This window comes from Erythrolamprus reginae, chromosome 1 (assembly GCF_031021105.1).
Source record: "Erythrolamprus reginae isolate rEryReg1 chromosome 1, rEryReg1.hap1, whole genome shotgun sequence".
NCBI lineage: Eukaryota > Metazoa > Chordata > Lepidosauria > Squamata > Dipsadidae > Erythrolamprus > Erythrolamprus reginae.
Genome location: NC_091950.1, coordinates 400,749,044 through 400,762,518, shown reverse-complemented (window position 1 = coordinate 400,762,518; position 13,475 = coordinate 400,749,044). Strand labels below are relative to the sequence as shown.

General features: G+C 36.0%; 1 protein-coding gene across 5 annotated transcripts in view; it reads left to right on the top strand.

The window, feature by feature from the left end:
* Positions 1-7,201: 7,201 nt before the first annotated feature.
* RAD51D (RAD51 paralog D) overlaps positions 7,202-13,475 on the top strand; it is a 31,775-nt gene continuing 25,501 nt past the window's right edge. The window contains exons 1-3 of one of the 5 annotated variants that reach the window (XM_070742211.1): positions 7,202-7,337; positions 8,445-8,618; positions 10,092-10,153. In XM_070742211.1, coding sequence (XP_070598312.1) covers positions 8,540-8,618; positions 10,092-10,153 — 141 coding nt within the window. In that variant the 5' untranslated portion in view covers positions 7,202-7,337; positions 8,445-8,539. The remainder of the gene's footprint in view (positions 7,338-8,444; positions 8,619-10,091; positions 10,154-13,475) is intronic. The other 4 variants (XM_070742219.1, XM_070742236.1, XM_070742227.1 and 1 more) reach the window with 4 other exon arrangements.

The window sequence follows — 13,475 nt, the reverse complement described above, 5'->3', positions numbered from 1 at the left end:
TGGAGAAGTGTGGAGGGCTGCGTCACTAAGCTCCACCCCTCCATAACCCCAGCCCCATTTGACCAAAGCCCCCCCCCCACCACCGGGCCGTGGAAAACTGGTCTAGCTTAAAGCCGGTCCCTGGTGCAAAAAAGGTTGGGGACCTCTGCTATATACCATCTCAGATAAGTGACTGTCTAATTTCTTCTCAAAAGCCTCCTGTGATGGAATCCCACGATTGCAAGCTGTTCCACTGGTTAATTGTCCTTACTCATAGGAGGTTTCTACTTAATACCAGGTTGCTTCTTTCTTTGATCCGTTTCTGGTGCTTTGGATAATAATTTGACCCCCTCTTCTTTGTGGCAGCCTCCCAAATACTGAAATACTGCTATCGTATTATCACCCATGATCTGCAGCCATTTTTCATATACTGTATAAAGATGTCCATCCAGCTAGGATGGTGCAGTGGTTAGAGTGCAGCACTGCAGGCAACTTCAGCTAACTGCTAGCTGTAGTTAAGCAGTTCAAATCTCATCACCGGCTCAAGATTGACTTAGTCTTCCATCCTTACAAGGTGGGTAAAATGAGGACCCAGATTGTTGGGGGGGCAATATGCTGATTCTGTAAATGACTTAAAGAGGGTTGTAAAAACAATATGAAGCTGTATATACGTCTAAATGCTATTGCTATATACACACATCTGCTCAAACATTATATTTTAATGATATTGTAAAGTATTAAATATCATAATCTGTCTCTATCTGCCTGCCTGCCTAATCTATCTATCTATCTATCTATCTATCTATCTATCTATCTATCTATCTATCTATCTATCTATCTATCTATCTATCTATCTATCTATCTATCTTATCTATCTATCTATCTATCTATCTATCTATCTATCTATCTATCTATCTATCTATCTAATCTATCTATCTATCTATCTATCTAATCTATCTATCTATCTATCTATCTATCTAATCTATCTATCTATCTATCTAATCTATCTATCTATCTATCTTATCTATCTATCTATCTTATCTATCTATCTATCTTATCTATCTATCTATCTATCTATCTATCTATCTATCTATCTATCTATCTATCTTATCTATCTATCTATCTTATCTATCTATCTATCTATCTATCTATCTAATCTATCTATCTATCTATCTAATCTATCTATCTATCTATCTATCTATCTATCTATCTATCTAATCTATCTATCTATCTATCTATCTATCTATCTTATCTATCTATCTATCTATCTTATCTATCTATCTATCTATCTATCTATCTTATCTATCTATCTATCTTATCTATCTATCTATCTATCTATCTATCTATCTATCTATCTATCTATCTATCTATCTTATCTATCTATCTATCTATCTATCTATCTATCTATCTTATCTATCTATCTATCTTATCTATCTATCTATCTATCTATCTATCTATCTAATCTATCTATCTATCTATCTATCTAATCTATCTATCTATCTATCTATCTATCTAATCTATCTATCTATCTATCTATCTATCTTATCTATCTATCTATCTATCTTATCTATCTATCTATCTATCTATCTTATCTATCTATCTATCTATCTATCTATCTAATCTATCTATCTATCTATCTATCTAATCTATCTATCTATCTATCTTATCTATCTATCTATCTTATCTATCTATCTATCTTATCTATCTATCTATCTTATCTATCTATCTATCTATCTATCTATCTATCTATCTAATCTATCTATCTATCTATCTAATCTATCTATCTATCTTATCTATCTATCTATCTATCTATCTATCTTATCTATCTATCTATCTATCTTATCTATCTATCTATCTATCTATCTATCTATCTATCTAATCTATCTATCTATCTATCTATCTTATCTATCTATCTAATTATCTATCTTATCTATCTATATCTTATCTATCTATCTATCTATCTATCTATCTATCTAATCTATCTATCTATCTATCTATCTATCTATCTATCTATCTTATCTATCTATCTATCTATCTATCTTATCTATCTATCTATCTATCTATCTATCTATCTATCTATCTTATCTATCTATCTATCTATCTATCTATCTAATCTATCTATCTATCTATCTTATCTATCTATCTATCTATCTATCTATCTAATCTATCTATCTATCTATCTATCTATCTTATCTATCTATCTATCTTATCTGTCTATCTATCTATCTATCTATCTATCTTATCTATCTATCTATCTATCTATCTATCTATCTATCTATCTATCTAATCTATCTATCTATCTTATCTATCTATCTATCTATCTATCTTATCTATCTATCTATCTTATCTATCTATCTATCTATCTATCTATCTATCTAATCTATCTATCTATCTATCTATCTATCTTATCTATCTATCTATCTATCTATCTATCTAATCTATCTATCTATCTATCTATCTATCTATCTATCTATCTATCTTATCTATCTATCTATCTATCTATCTATCTTATCTATCTATCTATCTTATCTATCTATCTATCTATCTATCTATCTAATCTATCTATCTATCTATCTATCTATCTATCTATCTATCTAATCTATCTATCTATCTATCTATCTATCTTATCTATCTATCTATCTATCTATCTATCTATCTTATCTATCTATCTATCTTATCTATCTATCTATCTATCTATCTATCTATCTTATCTATCTATCTATCTATCTATCTATCTATCTAATCTATCTATCTATCTTATCTATCTATCTATCTAATCTATCTATCTAATCTATCTATCTATCTATCTATCTATCTATCTATCTATCTATCTTATCTATCTATCTATCTATCTATCTATCTATCTAATCTATCTATCTATCTTATCTATCTATCTATCTTATCTATCTATCTATCTATCTTATCTATCTATCTATCTATCTATCTAATCTATCTATCTATCTATCTATCTATCTATCTAATCTATCTATCTATCTATCTATCTATCTATCTATCTATCTATCTATCTATCTTATCTATCTATCTATCTATCTATCTATCTATCTATCTAATCTATCTATCTATCTATCTTATCTATCTATCTATCTATCTATCTATCTTATCTATCTATCTATCTATCTATCTAATCTATCTATCTATCTATCTATCTTATCTATCTATCTATCTATCTATCTAATCTATCTATCTATCTATCTATCTATCTATCTTATCTATCTATCTATCTTATCTGTCTATCTATCTATCTATCTATCTATCTATCTTATCTATCTATCTATCTATCTATCTATCTAATCTATCTATCTATCTTATCTATCTATCTATCTATCTATCTATCTATCTATCTATCTTATCTATCTATCTTATCTATCTATCTATCTATCTTATCTATCTATCTATCTATCTATCTTATCTATCTATCTATCTATCTATCTTATCTATCTATCTATCTATCTATCTATCTAATCTATCTATCTATCTAATCTATCTATCTATCTATCTATCTATCTTATCTATCTATCTAATTATCTATCTTATCTATCTATCTATCTATCTTATCTATCTATCTATCTATCTATCTATCTATCTATCTAATCTATCTATCTATCTATCTATCTATCTATCTTATCTATCTATCTATCTATCTATCTATCTATCTAATCTATCTATCTATCTATCTTATCTATCTATCTATCTATCTATCTATCTATCTATCTATCTATCTATCTATCTTATCTATCTATCTATCTATCTATCTAATCTATCTTATCTATCTATCTATCTTATCTGTCTATCTATCTATCTATCTATCTATCTATCTTATCTATCTATCTATCTATCTATCTAATCTATCTATCTATCTTATCTATCTATCTATCTATCTATCTATCTATCTTATCTATCTATCTTATCTATCTATCTATCTATCTTATCTATCTATCTATCTATCTATCTTATCTATCTATCTATCTATCTATCTATCTTATCTATCTATCTATCTATCTATCTAATCTATCTATCTATCTAATCTATCTATCTATCTATCTATCTATCTTATCTATCTATCTAATTATCTATCTTATCTATCTATCTATCTATCTTATCTATCTATCTATCTATCTATCTATCTATCTATCTATCTATCTATCTATCTATCTATCTATCTATCTATCTATCTATCTATCTATCTTATCTATCTATCTATCTATCTTATCTATCTATCTATCTATCTATCTATCTATCTTATCTATCTATCTATCTATCTATCTAATCTATCTATCTATCTATCTATCTATCTTATCTATCTATCTATCTATCTATCTAATCTATCTATCTATCTATCTATCTATCTATCTATCTTATCTATCTATCTATCTTATCTGTCTATCTATCTATCTATCTATCTATCTATCTATCTTATCTATCTATCTATCTATCTATCTATCTAATCTATCTATCTATCTTATCTATCTATCTATCTATCTATCTATCTATCTATCTATCTATCTATCTATCTTATCTATCTATCTATCTTATCTATCTATCTATCTATCTATCTATCTATCTAATCTATCTATCTATCTATCTATCTATCTATCTATCTTATCTATCTATCTATCTATCTATCTATCTATCTATCTTATCTATCTATCTATCTATCTATCTTATCTATCTATCTTATCTATCTATCTATCTATCTATCTAATCTATCTATCTATCTATCTATCTATCTATCTATCTATCTATCTATCTATCTAATCTATCTATCTATCTATCTATCTTATCTATCTATCTATCTATCTATCTATCTATCTTATCTATCTATCTTATCTATCTATCTATCTATCCTATCTATCTATCTATCTATCTATCTATCTATCTATCTATCTAATCTATCTATCTATCTTATCTATCTATCTAATCTATCTATCTAATCTATCTATCTATCTATCTATCTATCTTATCTATCTATCTATCTATCTATCTATCTAATCTATCTATCTATCTATCTTATCTATCTATCTATCTTATCTATCTATCTATCTATCTATCTTATCTATCTATCTATCTATCTATCTATCTATCTAATCTATCTATCTATCTATCTATCTATCTTATCTATCTATCTATCTATCTATCTTATCTATCTATCTTATCTATCTATCTATCTATCTTATCTATCTATCTATCTATCTATCTAATCTATCTATCTATCTATCTTATCTATCTATCTATCTATCTATCTATCTATCTATCTAATCTATCTATCTAATCTATCTATCTATCTATCTATCTATCTATCTATCTATCTATCTAATCTATCTATCTATCTATCTATCTTATCTATCTATCTATCTATCTATCTTATCTATCTATCTTATCTATCTATCTATCTATCTATCTAATCTATCTATCTATCTATCTATCTATCTTATCTATCTATCTATCTATCTATCTTATCTATCTATCTATCTATCTATCTTATCTATCTATCTATCTATCTATCTATCTTATCTATCTATCTATCTATCTATCTATCTATCTAATCTATCTATCTATCTATCTTATCTATCTATCTATCTATCTAATCTATCTATCTATCTAATCTATCTATCTATCTATCTATCTATCTATCTATCTATCTATCTATCTAATCTATCTATCTATCTATCTATCTTATCTAATCTATCTATCTATCTTATCTATCTATCTATCTATCTATCTTATCTATCTATCTATCTATCTATCTAATCTATCTATCTATCTATCTATCTTATCTATCTAATCTATCTATCTATCTATCTATCTATCTATCTTATCTATCTATCTATCTATCTTATCTATCTATCTATCTATCTATCTTATCTATCTATCTATCTATCTATCTATCTAATCTATCTATCTATCTATCTTATCTATCTATCTATCTATCTATCTATCTATCTTATCTATCTATCTATCTTATCTATCTATCAATCTATCTATCTATCTATCTATCTTATCTATCTATCTATCTATCTATCTATCTATCTATCTAATCTATCTATCTATCTATCTATCTTATCTATCTATCTATCTAATCTATCTATCTATCTATCTATCTTATCTATCTATCTATCTTATCTATCTATCTATCTATCTATCTATCTTATCTATCTATCTATCTATCTAATCTATCTATCTATCTATCTATCTATCTTATCTATCTATCTATCTATCTATCTAATCTATCTATCTATCTATCTATCTTATCTATCTATCTATCTATCTTATCTATCTATCTATCTATCTTATCTATCTATCTATCTATCTATCTATCTATCTATCTATCTATCTATCTAATCTATCTATCTATCTATCTATCTATCTATCTATCTTATCTATCTATCTATCTATCTTATCTATCTATCTATCTAATCTATCTATCTATCTATCTATCTATCTATCTTATCTATCTATCTATCTATCTATCTATCTATCTAATCTATCTATCTTATCTATCTATCTATCTATCTAATCTATCTATCTATCTATCTATCTATCTATCTATCTATCTAATCTATCTATCTTATCTATCTATCTATCTATCTTATCTATCTATCTATCTTATCTATCTATCTATCTATCTATCTATCTAATCTATCTATCTATCTATCTATCTATCTATCTTATCTATCTATCTATCTATCTATCTATCTATCTTATCTATCTATCTATCTATCTATCTTATCTATCTATCTATCTATCTTATCTATCTATCTATCTATCTATCTATCTATCTATCTAATCTATCTATCTATCTATCTATCTATCTTATCTATCTATCTATCTATCTATCTATCTATCTAATCTATCTATCTATCTATCTTATCTATCTATCTATCTATCTATCTATCTATCTATCTATCTATCTATCTATCTATCCTATCTATCCTATCTATCCTATCTATCTATCTATCTATCTATCTATCTATCTATCTATCTATCTATCTATCTATCTATCTATCTATCTATCTATCTATCTATCTATCTATCTATCTATCTATCTATCTATCTATCTATCTATCTATCTATCTATCTATCTATCTATCCCAAACACACTTCCAATGAAATACGGCGATCCAAATGAGTTTTTTGTAGAGTAGGTTAGTGAAACTGGAAGCAACAGTTCAGAGTCCATCCCGTAGGTGGCGCTAAACAGGACGTGGACAGCTGCGATCGCTCTAGGAAGGGAATCAAAACAAAGAAAACGGCGGGGAAAGCGAAGCGTTAGTAAGTGAGTTGAAAGCTGCGGGGACAAAAATGGGGTTGTGGTCGATTTGCCTCTGAAGACAAATTGGGTAAATATTTCCTTCGTTTTCATATTGCTGCGTGCTTTTGCTGCTTCATGCAGTTTTGGCAAAAGTGGTAATTGTGTGTGTGTGTGTGTGTGTGTGTGTGTGTAGAATCCGTTAGCTACCATTAAATGTTTCATGCTGTTTCTATGCCAGTGTTTCACAATCTTGGCAACTTGAAGGGATCTGGACCTCAACTCCCAGAATTCCCCAGCCAGCGAATGCTGGCTGGGGAATTCTGGGAGTTGAAGTCCAGATCTCTTCAAGATGCCAATGTTTGGAAACACTGTGCTATGCAACGCTGCAATTGTGCTAGCAAGTGATTCAAAGGAATTAAGGAAGTGAGACCTGGAAAACACAAGCATGTAGTATAAATGATCCTAACGGAGCGAATTCTGCTTTAATGTGACAGTCCAGCTAGCATCTTTTGCTAAGGAAGTGACTGAGTTCCAACAACAAGCTGAGCAAACCCCATCATTTTTAATTTAATTTATTTTTATGCCGTCCAATCCCAATGGGACTCAGGGTGGCTTACAACAATAAATAATACATACAATAAACAAGGCAAATCATTTAAAAATAATAATTTTAAATTCATTATCACTATTAATTGGACCTAGAAATGTTTACATATTGCATTTTTGTTATTGAGATGTTGTGAGCCGCCCCCCCCTCGCATATCAGTCCAACTAAGCCACTTTTGTGAGCTGCTCCGAATCTTCGGAGAGGGTCGGCATACAAATCTAATTAATAATAATAATAATAATAATAATAATAATAATAAACAACTAACTAACTAACTATCTAACTATCTAACTATCTAACTAACTAACTAACTAACTAACTAACTAACTAACTAACTAACTAACTAACTAACTAACTATCACACACATAGTAAATTCTTATTTTAGTTAAGACCAGTCCATTTTGTATACTCAACTACATCTTAAGATTTGTGTGTTGGTTTTGTCCACCTATTTGGACACCCTCCTCCAACTTTAATTCACTTCTTTAGATGTCTGCATGCAGTTTTATACAGTAATGCATTGTTGGGTAAAGTACTGTTTCTGTGTTGGTGTGTATCAAAGCAAAGCCCCCATGTCATTACTACAGGACAAGAGATGTGATTCTGGGGACACAGATGATCTCACAACCGGTGCTAGAAATGATCCAGTTGTCTGCCTCTTCTATCTAGGCTCATTCTAGGGATGATCCTTCGTGTGGGACTGTGTCCTGGCCTCTCGGATGAAATGGTGCAAGTGCTAAAAGCCGGTGGCATCAAAACAGGTAGCTGACTGAGTGGCAGAGAATAAAGAGCAAGTTGTCCCACAGTTTAGGGGTTATATTGGTTTTGGTGAGCGAGGCAGATTTTTCAGAAAATCCAGAGATCTCTTCCAATTTTAATTTTTGTGTTGCTAGAAAGTGTAACGTGACTGGAAGAATTATTATTATTATTATTTATTAGATTTGTATGCCGCCCCTCTCCAGAGGTTAGGAGCATCTCACAACAACAATATACAGTACAGATCCAATAATTAAAAACAGTTTAAAACCCTTAATATAAAAACAGTCATACATCCCAGACAAACCATATATAAAATGGAACAGCCCGGGGGAATCAATTTCCCCATGCCTGACAGCAGAGGTGGGTTTTAAGGAGTTTGCGAAAGGCAAGGAGGGTGGGGGCAGTCCTGATCTCCGGGGGGAGTTGATTCCAGAGGATCGGGGCCACCACAGACATGTCCCTTCCCCTGGGTCCCACCAGACGACATTGTTTCGTCGACGGGACCCAGAGAAAGCCAACTCTGTGGGACCTAATTGGTTGCTGGGATTCGTGTGGCAGAAGGCGGTCCCAGAGATATTCTGGTCCGATGCCATGAAAGGTTTTATAGGTCATAACCAACACTTTGAATTGTGACCGGAAACTGATCGGCAACCAATGCAGACTGCGGAGTGTTGGTGTGACATGGGCATATCTGGGAAAGCCTATGATTGCTCTTGCAGCTGCATTGTGATTGTGGAGTCTTCGGAGAGGGGTGGCATGCAAATCTAATAAATAATAATAATAATCAGGGTGAGGTTAAGGGAAGAGATAAGGACTCAGAGCTGTGATGGGATAGGTTGATTAAGGAGGGAACAAAAATGACTTTTTAATAAATGTAATGTGTGGATGAACTTGGGGAAAAGAGAGGAGATGCAGCCTAGGAAACAACCAGATGAGAGGCAGGACCCCGCAGTCATTTCAAGGTCAGAGGGGGAAAAAAACTTAGAAAAGACCTGCTCTAATGAATCAAGTGCTTAAAAGTGAAGGCTGGATGTTTGTGCCTTCAAATTTGCATTATTCTGTTAATGTAAAGTAGAATTAGTTCATTTTGTCATGTCTCCTGTCTAGTGTTCTCAGGAGGGCTGACATTAAAAGTCCACAAACCCTTTCTGGACTTTTTGCTGAAAATAGATAAAAATAAATTGGAAATTTGGAGATTTATTGATTCAAAAGCTTTGAAGAAGGGAGAAGGAAACTACAATGTGTAATTGGGAAGTTGAAGATTGCAATTACTATGTTTTTGTAAAGAAGATCAGAAGTTGCTTCTTTTATTGCTTACATTTTCTTTTGTTATTTTATATTTACTTATTTTTTTCTATTTTTATGTTTCTGAAGTTTTTAAAGCTTATGTAAAATCTTCTATTAACATTATATTACAGTTGAAGCTTTTTCCTATTTTTTATCTCCTTTTCTCTATCTTCTCAAATGTTTTTTAGTGGTTGATTTTGTTTCATCGGATCTGGAGGACATTGCCCAGAAGTATTCCTTATCATACAAGGCGAGTACAAGGAGTCACTAGAGATAATTATTACATACAGTAGAACCTCTGGTTGCGACCATAATTTGTTCCATAACTTTGGTCACAACCCAATTTGGTCGTGACCTGAACTTAATTTCCCCATTGAATTGTATGTAAATACAATCAATCTCTTCCAGACCTCTATGAACTGTATATAAATATTGTTTTTAAATATTTTAAAGCACAAAAATAGTTACTATGCCATAGAACTCACAGTGTAATAGTAAAATGTAAAACCCTTTAATAATACGAGAAATCCTTGAACAACAGAAAAAACTGTTCAGTCGGTTGATTCTGAGAGACTTACTGTTTTGAAGGACAGTTCGCCTCAGCAATAGAAGACCACATTTGGAGTACTGTGTTCAGTTCTGGAGACGTCACTTACAAAAAGATATTGACAAAATTGAACGGGTCCAAAGACGGGCTACAAGAATGGTGGAAGGTCTTAAGCATAAAACGTATCAGGAAAGACTTAATGAACTCAATCTGTAGAGTCTGGAGGACAGAAGGAAAAGGGGGGACGTGATCGAAATATTTAAATATGTCAAAGGGTTAAATAAGGTTCAGGAGGGAAGTGTTTTTAATAGGAAAGTGAACACAAGAACAAGGGGACACAATCTGAAGTTAGTTGGGGGAAAGATCAAAAGCAACATGAGAAAATATTATTTTACTGAAAGAGTAGTAGATGCTTGGAACAAACTTCCAGCAGACGTGGTTGGTAAATCCACAGTAATTGAATTTAAACATGCCTGGGATAAACATATACCCACCCTAAGATAAAATACAGGAAATAGTATAAGGGCAGACTAGATGGACCATGAGGTCTTTTTCTGCCCTCAATCTTCTATGTTTTTTATCTCTTTTCCCCTCCTGTATAATTTTAAATGCATGGTGCGGATTTCTTACCTCTTTTTCATTACACTGCAGTTCAGCAGCCCCCAATGTTTGCAGCTTGGCAGCCTGACCGGGGTGGGTGGAGAGGGAAAGCAGGTCACCGTATATGCACATGTACAACAGCCTGCCACTTGCGCGAATCGAGCTATACGTGTATGTGCTGGCCCGCTGCTGAAGCGAGTCAAGCTGCACGCACTTGCACATTCACCGTCCAATCTCTCATGTGGCCCAGTTGTAGGTTGGGGATCCCTGCGCTAGTTGACGTTCTGTCACCCCTTTGGCTCATTTCCTGCCCTGTTGACTTTTCTAGCCCCTTGATCTTATCCCCTAAGTCAGTGTTTCCCAACCTTGGCAACTTGAAGATATTTGGACTTCAACTCCCAGAATTCCCCAGCCAGCGAATGCTGGCTGGGGAATTCTGGGAGTTGAAGTCCAAATATCTTCAAGTTGCCAAGGTTGGGAAACACTGACCTAAGTTTCCCTCTAATTTCTGTTCTTGGCTCCCCTACTTTTTTCCTCCTTTTAGTATCAGCTGGCTGTTGAGCAGTACAATATTGACCTGTAGCTGCGGAATTGTAGGCCTGAGGCCTGTTTTATCTAGAGCAAACGGGGGGAAATAAATTAAATTAAAATGTTTGCTTTAATTAGGAGGGTAAGGAGCTTTGCTGGGCAGAGTGGAGAACAGTACCCCTAATAATAATTGATATGAATTAGTATTCATATGATTAGAATATAATTGTAATTGGCCAAGTGTGTTTGGACACCCAAGGAATTTGTCTTGGTGCAGATGCTCTCAGTGTACAGTGATCCCCCGTTTATTGCGTCCCCAACCATTGCGAACAGGGTACTTCGCTATTTTTCAACCCGGAAATCAAAAATACCATCTACGCATGCGTGCCGGGCACGCATGCGTAGATGGCAGCGGCTTCCCTGGGTCTTCCCCCTCTTGCTGGCGTCAGCGAGGAGTTTCCCCACCGCCCACGCAAACTCCTCGCTGCCGCTCGCCCCGCCCTTCGCCTGCCCACGCCGTTCGCTCCCCCCCTCTTGCTGTCGGGAGGGCGAGAAGCCCTCCCCAGCACCCGCTCGCCCGCCCTTCGCCCTGGCGGAGAAATTCCAGCCCCCACCTGGTCCCGCCCGATCCTCCTCCCTGAGGCAGCTCGCCCTCCCATGGCCGCTTCCTCCACCCTCTATTGCAAGCCTCTCTCCTCCCATATTCTGCCCCCCTCCCAGCTTCCAAGCCGCATTCGCCTTCCTCCGCCACCACCAGCATCCAGCTCCCGGCCAAGCAGCCAGGAAAGCCGAGCCGGGCGTGGCGGGGAACATCGGCGCGGGAGGCAGGAGACGGCCGCCGTCACCGCCATACGCGGCTCGGCTTCCCTGGCTGCTGCTCCGGTCGCCCGATCGTCTCCGATGTGCCGATGTTCCCTGCCAAGCCTGGCTCGGATTCCCTGGCTGCTTGGCCGGGGGGGGGGGGGCTCGGCCGAAAGGAGCTGGAGACGCAGAGCTGAACACACCCCTTCATCCCCAAAGGCCGGCCTTTTTGTCTGGGAGGGAAGATGACGTGCCGGTGGCACAGGGGCGAGGGGCGGGAGGCAAATCGCTGCGTCTCCAGCCCCTTTTGGCCGAGCCCCCCCCCCTCCGGCCAAGCAGCCAGGGAAGCCGAACTGGGCTTGGCGGGGAACATCGGCACGGGAGGCAGCTTCTGCCGGACATGGGCAATGGGCGGGACAGAGAAGCGGGGAGAATCAGGAGGCTCCTTTGGCAGCTGGGGGCTGCCTGGCTTTGTTGTTTTGGCTGCAGCGGGTGCCAGGCAGCCTCCAGCCGCCAAAGGAACCTCCTGATTCTTCCCGCTTCTCTGTCCCGCCCATTGCCCGTGTCCGGCAGAAGCTGCTGCCTTATTGCTCTTTGCCGGCGGGATGCAAAGTGCTGGGGTGGGAGGGTGTCCTGACAGCCCCCCCACCCATATGCTTCGCCTCCCGCCGGGCAAGAGCGCTCGGGTGGCAACTTCTTCTAGATACGGGCGATGTCCACGCTCTCTCTCGGCGCTTTCGAGCCGAGTCCGTGAGCGAGTTCGCTCCCGGACTCGGCTCGAAGGCGGCGAGAGACAGCGCCAAGGAACGGGCCTGTCCACGCTCTCTCTCGGCGCTTTCGAGCCGAGTCCGTGAGCGAGTTCGCTCCCGGACTCGGCTCGAAGGCGGCGAGAGACAGCGCCAAGGAACGGGCCTGTCCACGCTCTCTCTCGGCGCTTTCGAGCCGAGTCCGTGAGCGAGTTCGCTCCCGGACTCGGCTCGAAGGCGGCGAGAGACAGCGCCAAGGAATGGGCCTGTCCACGCTCTCTCTCGGCGCTTTCGAGCCGAGTCCGTGAGCGAGTTCGCTCCCGGACTCGGCTCGAAGGCGGCGAGAGACA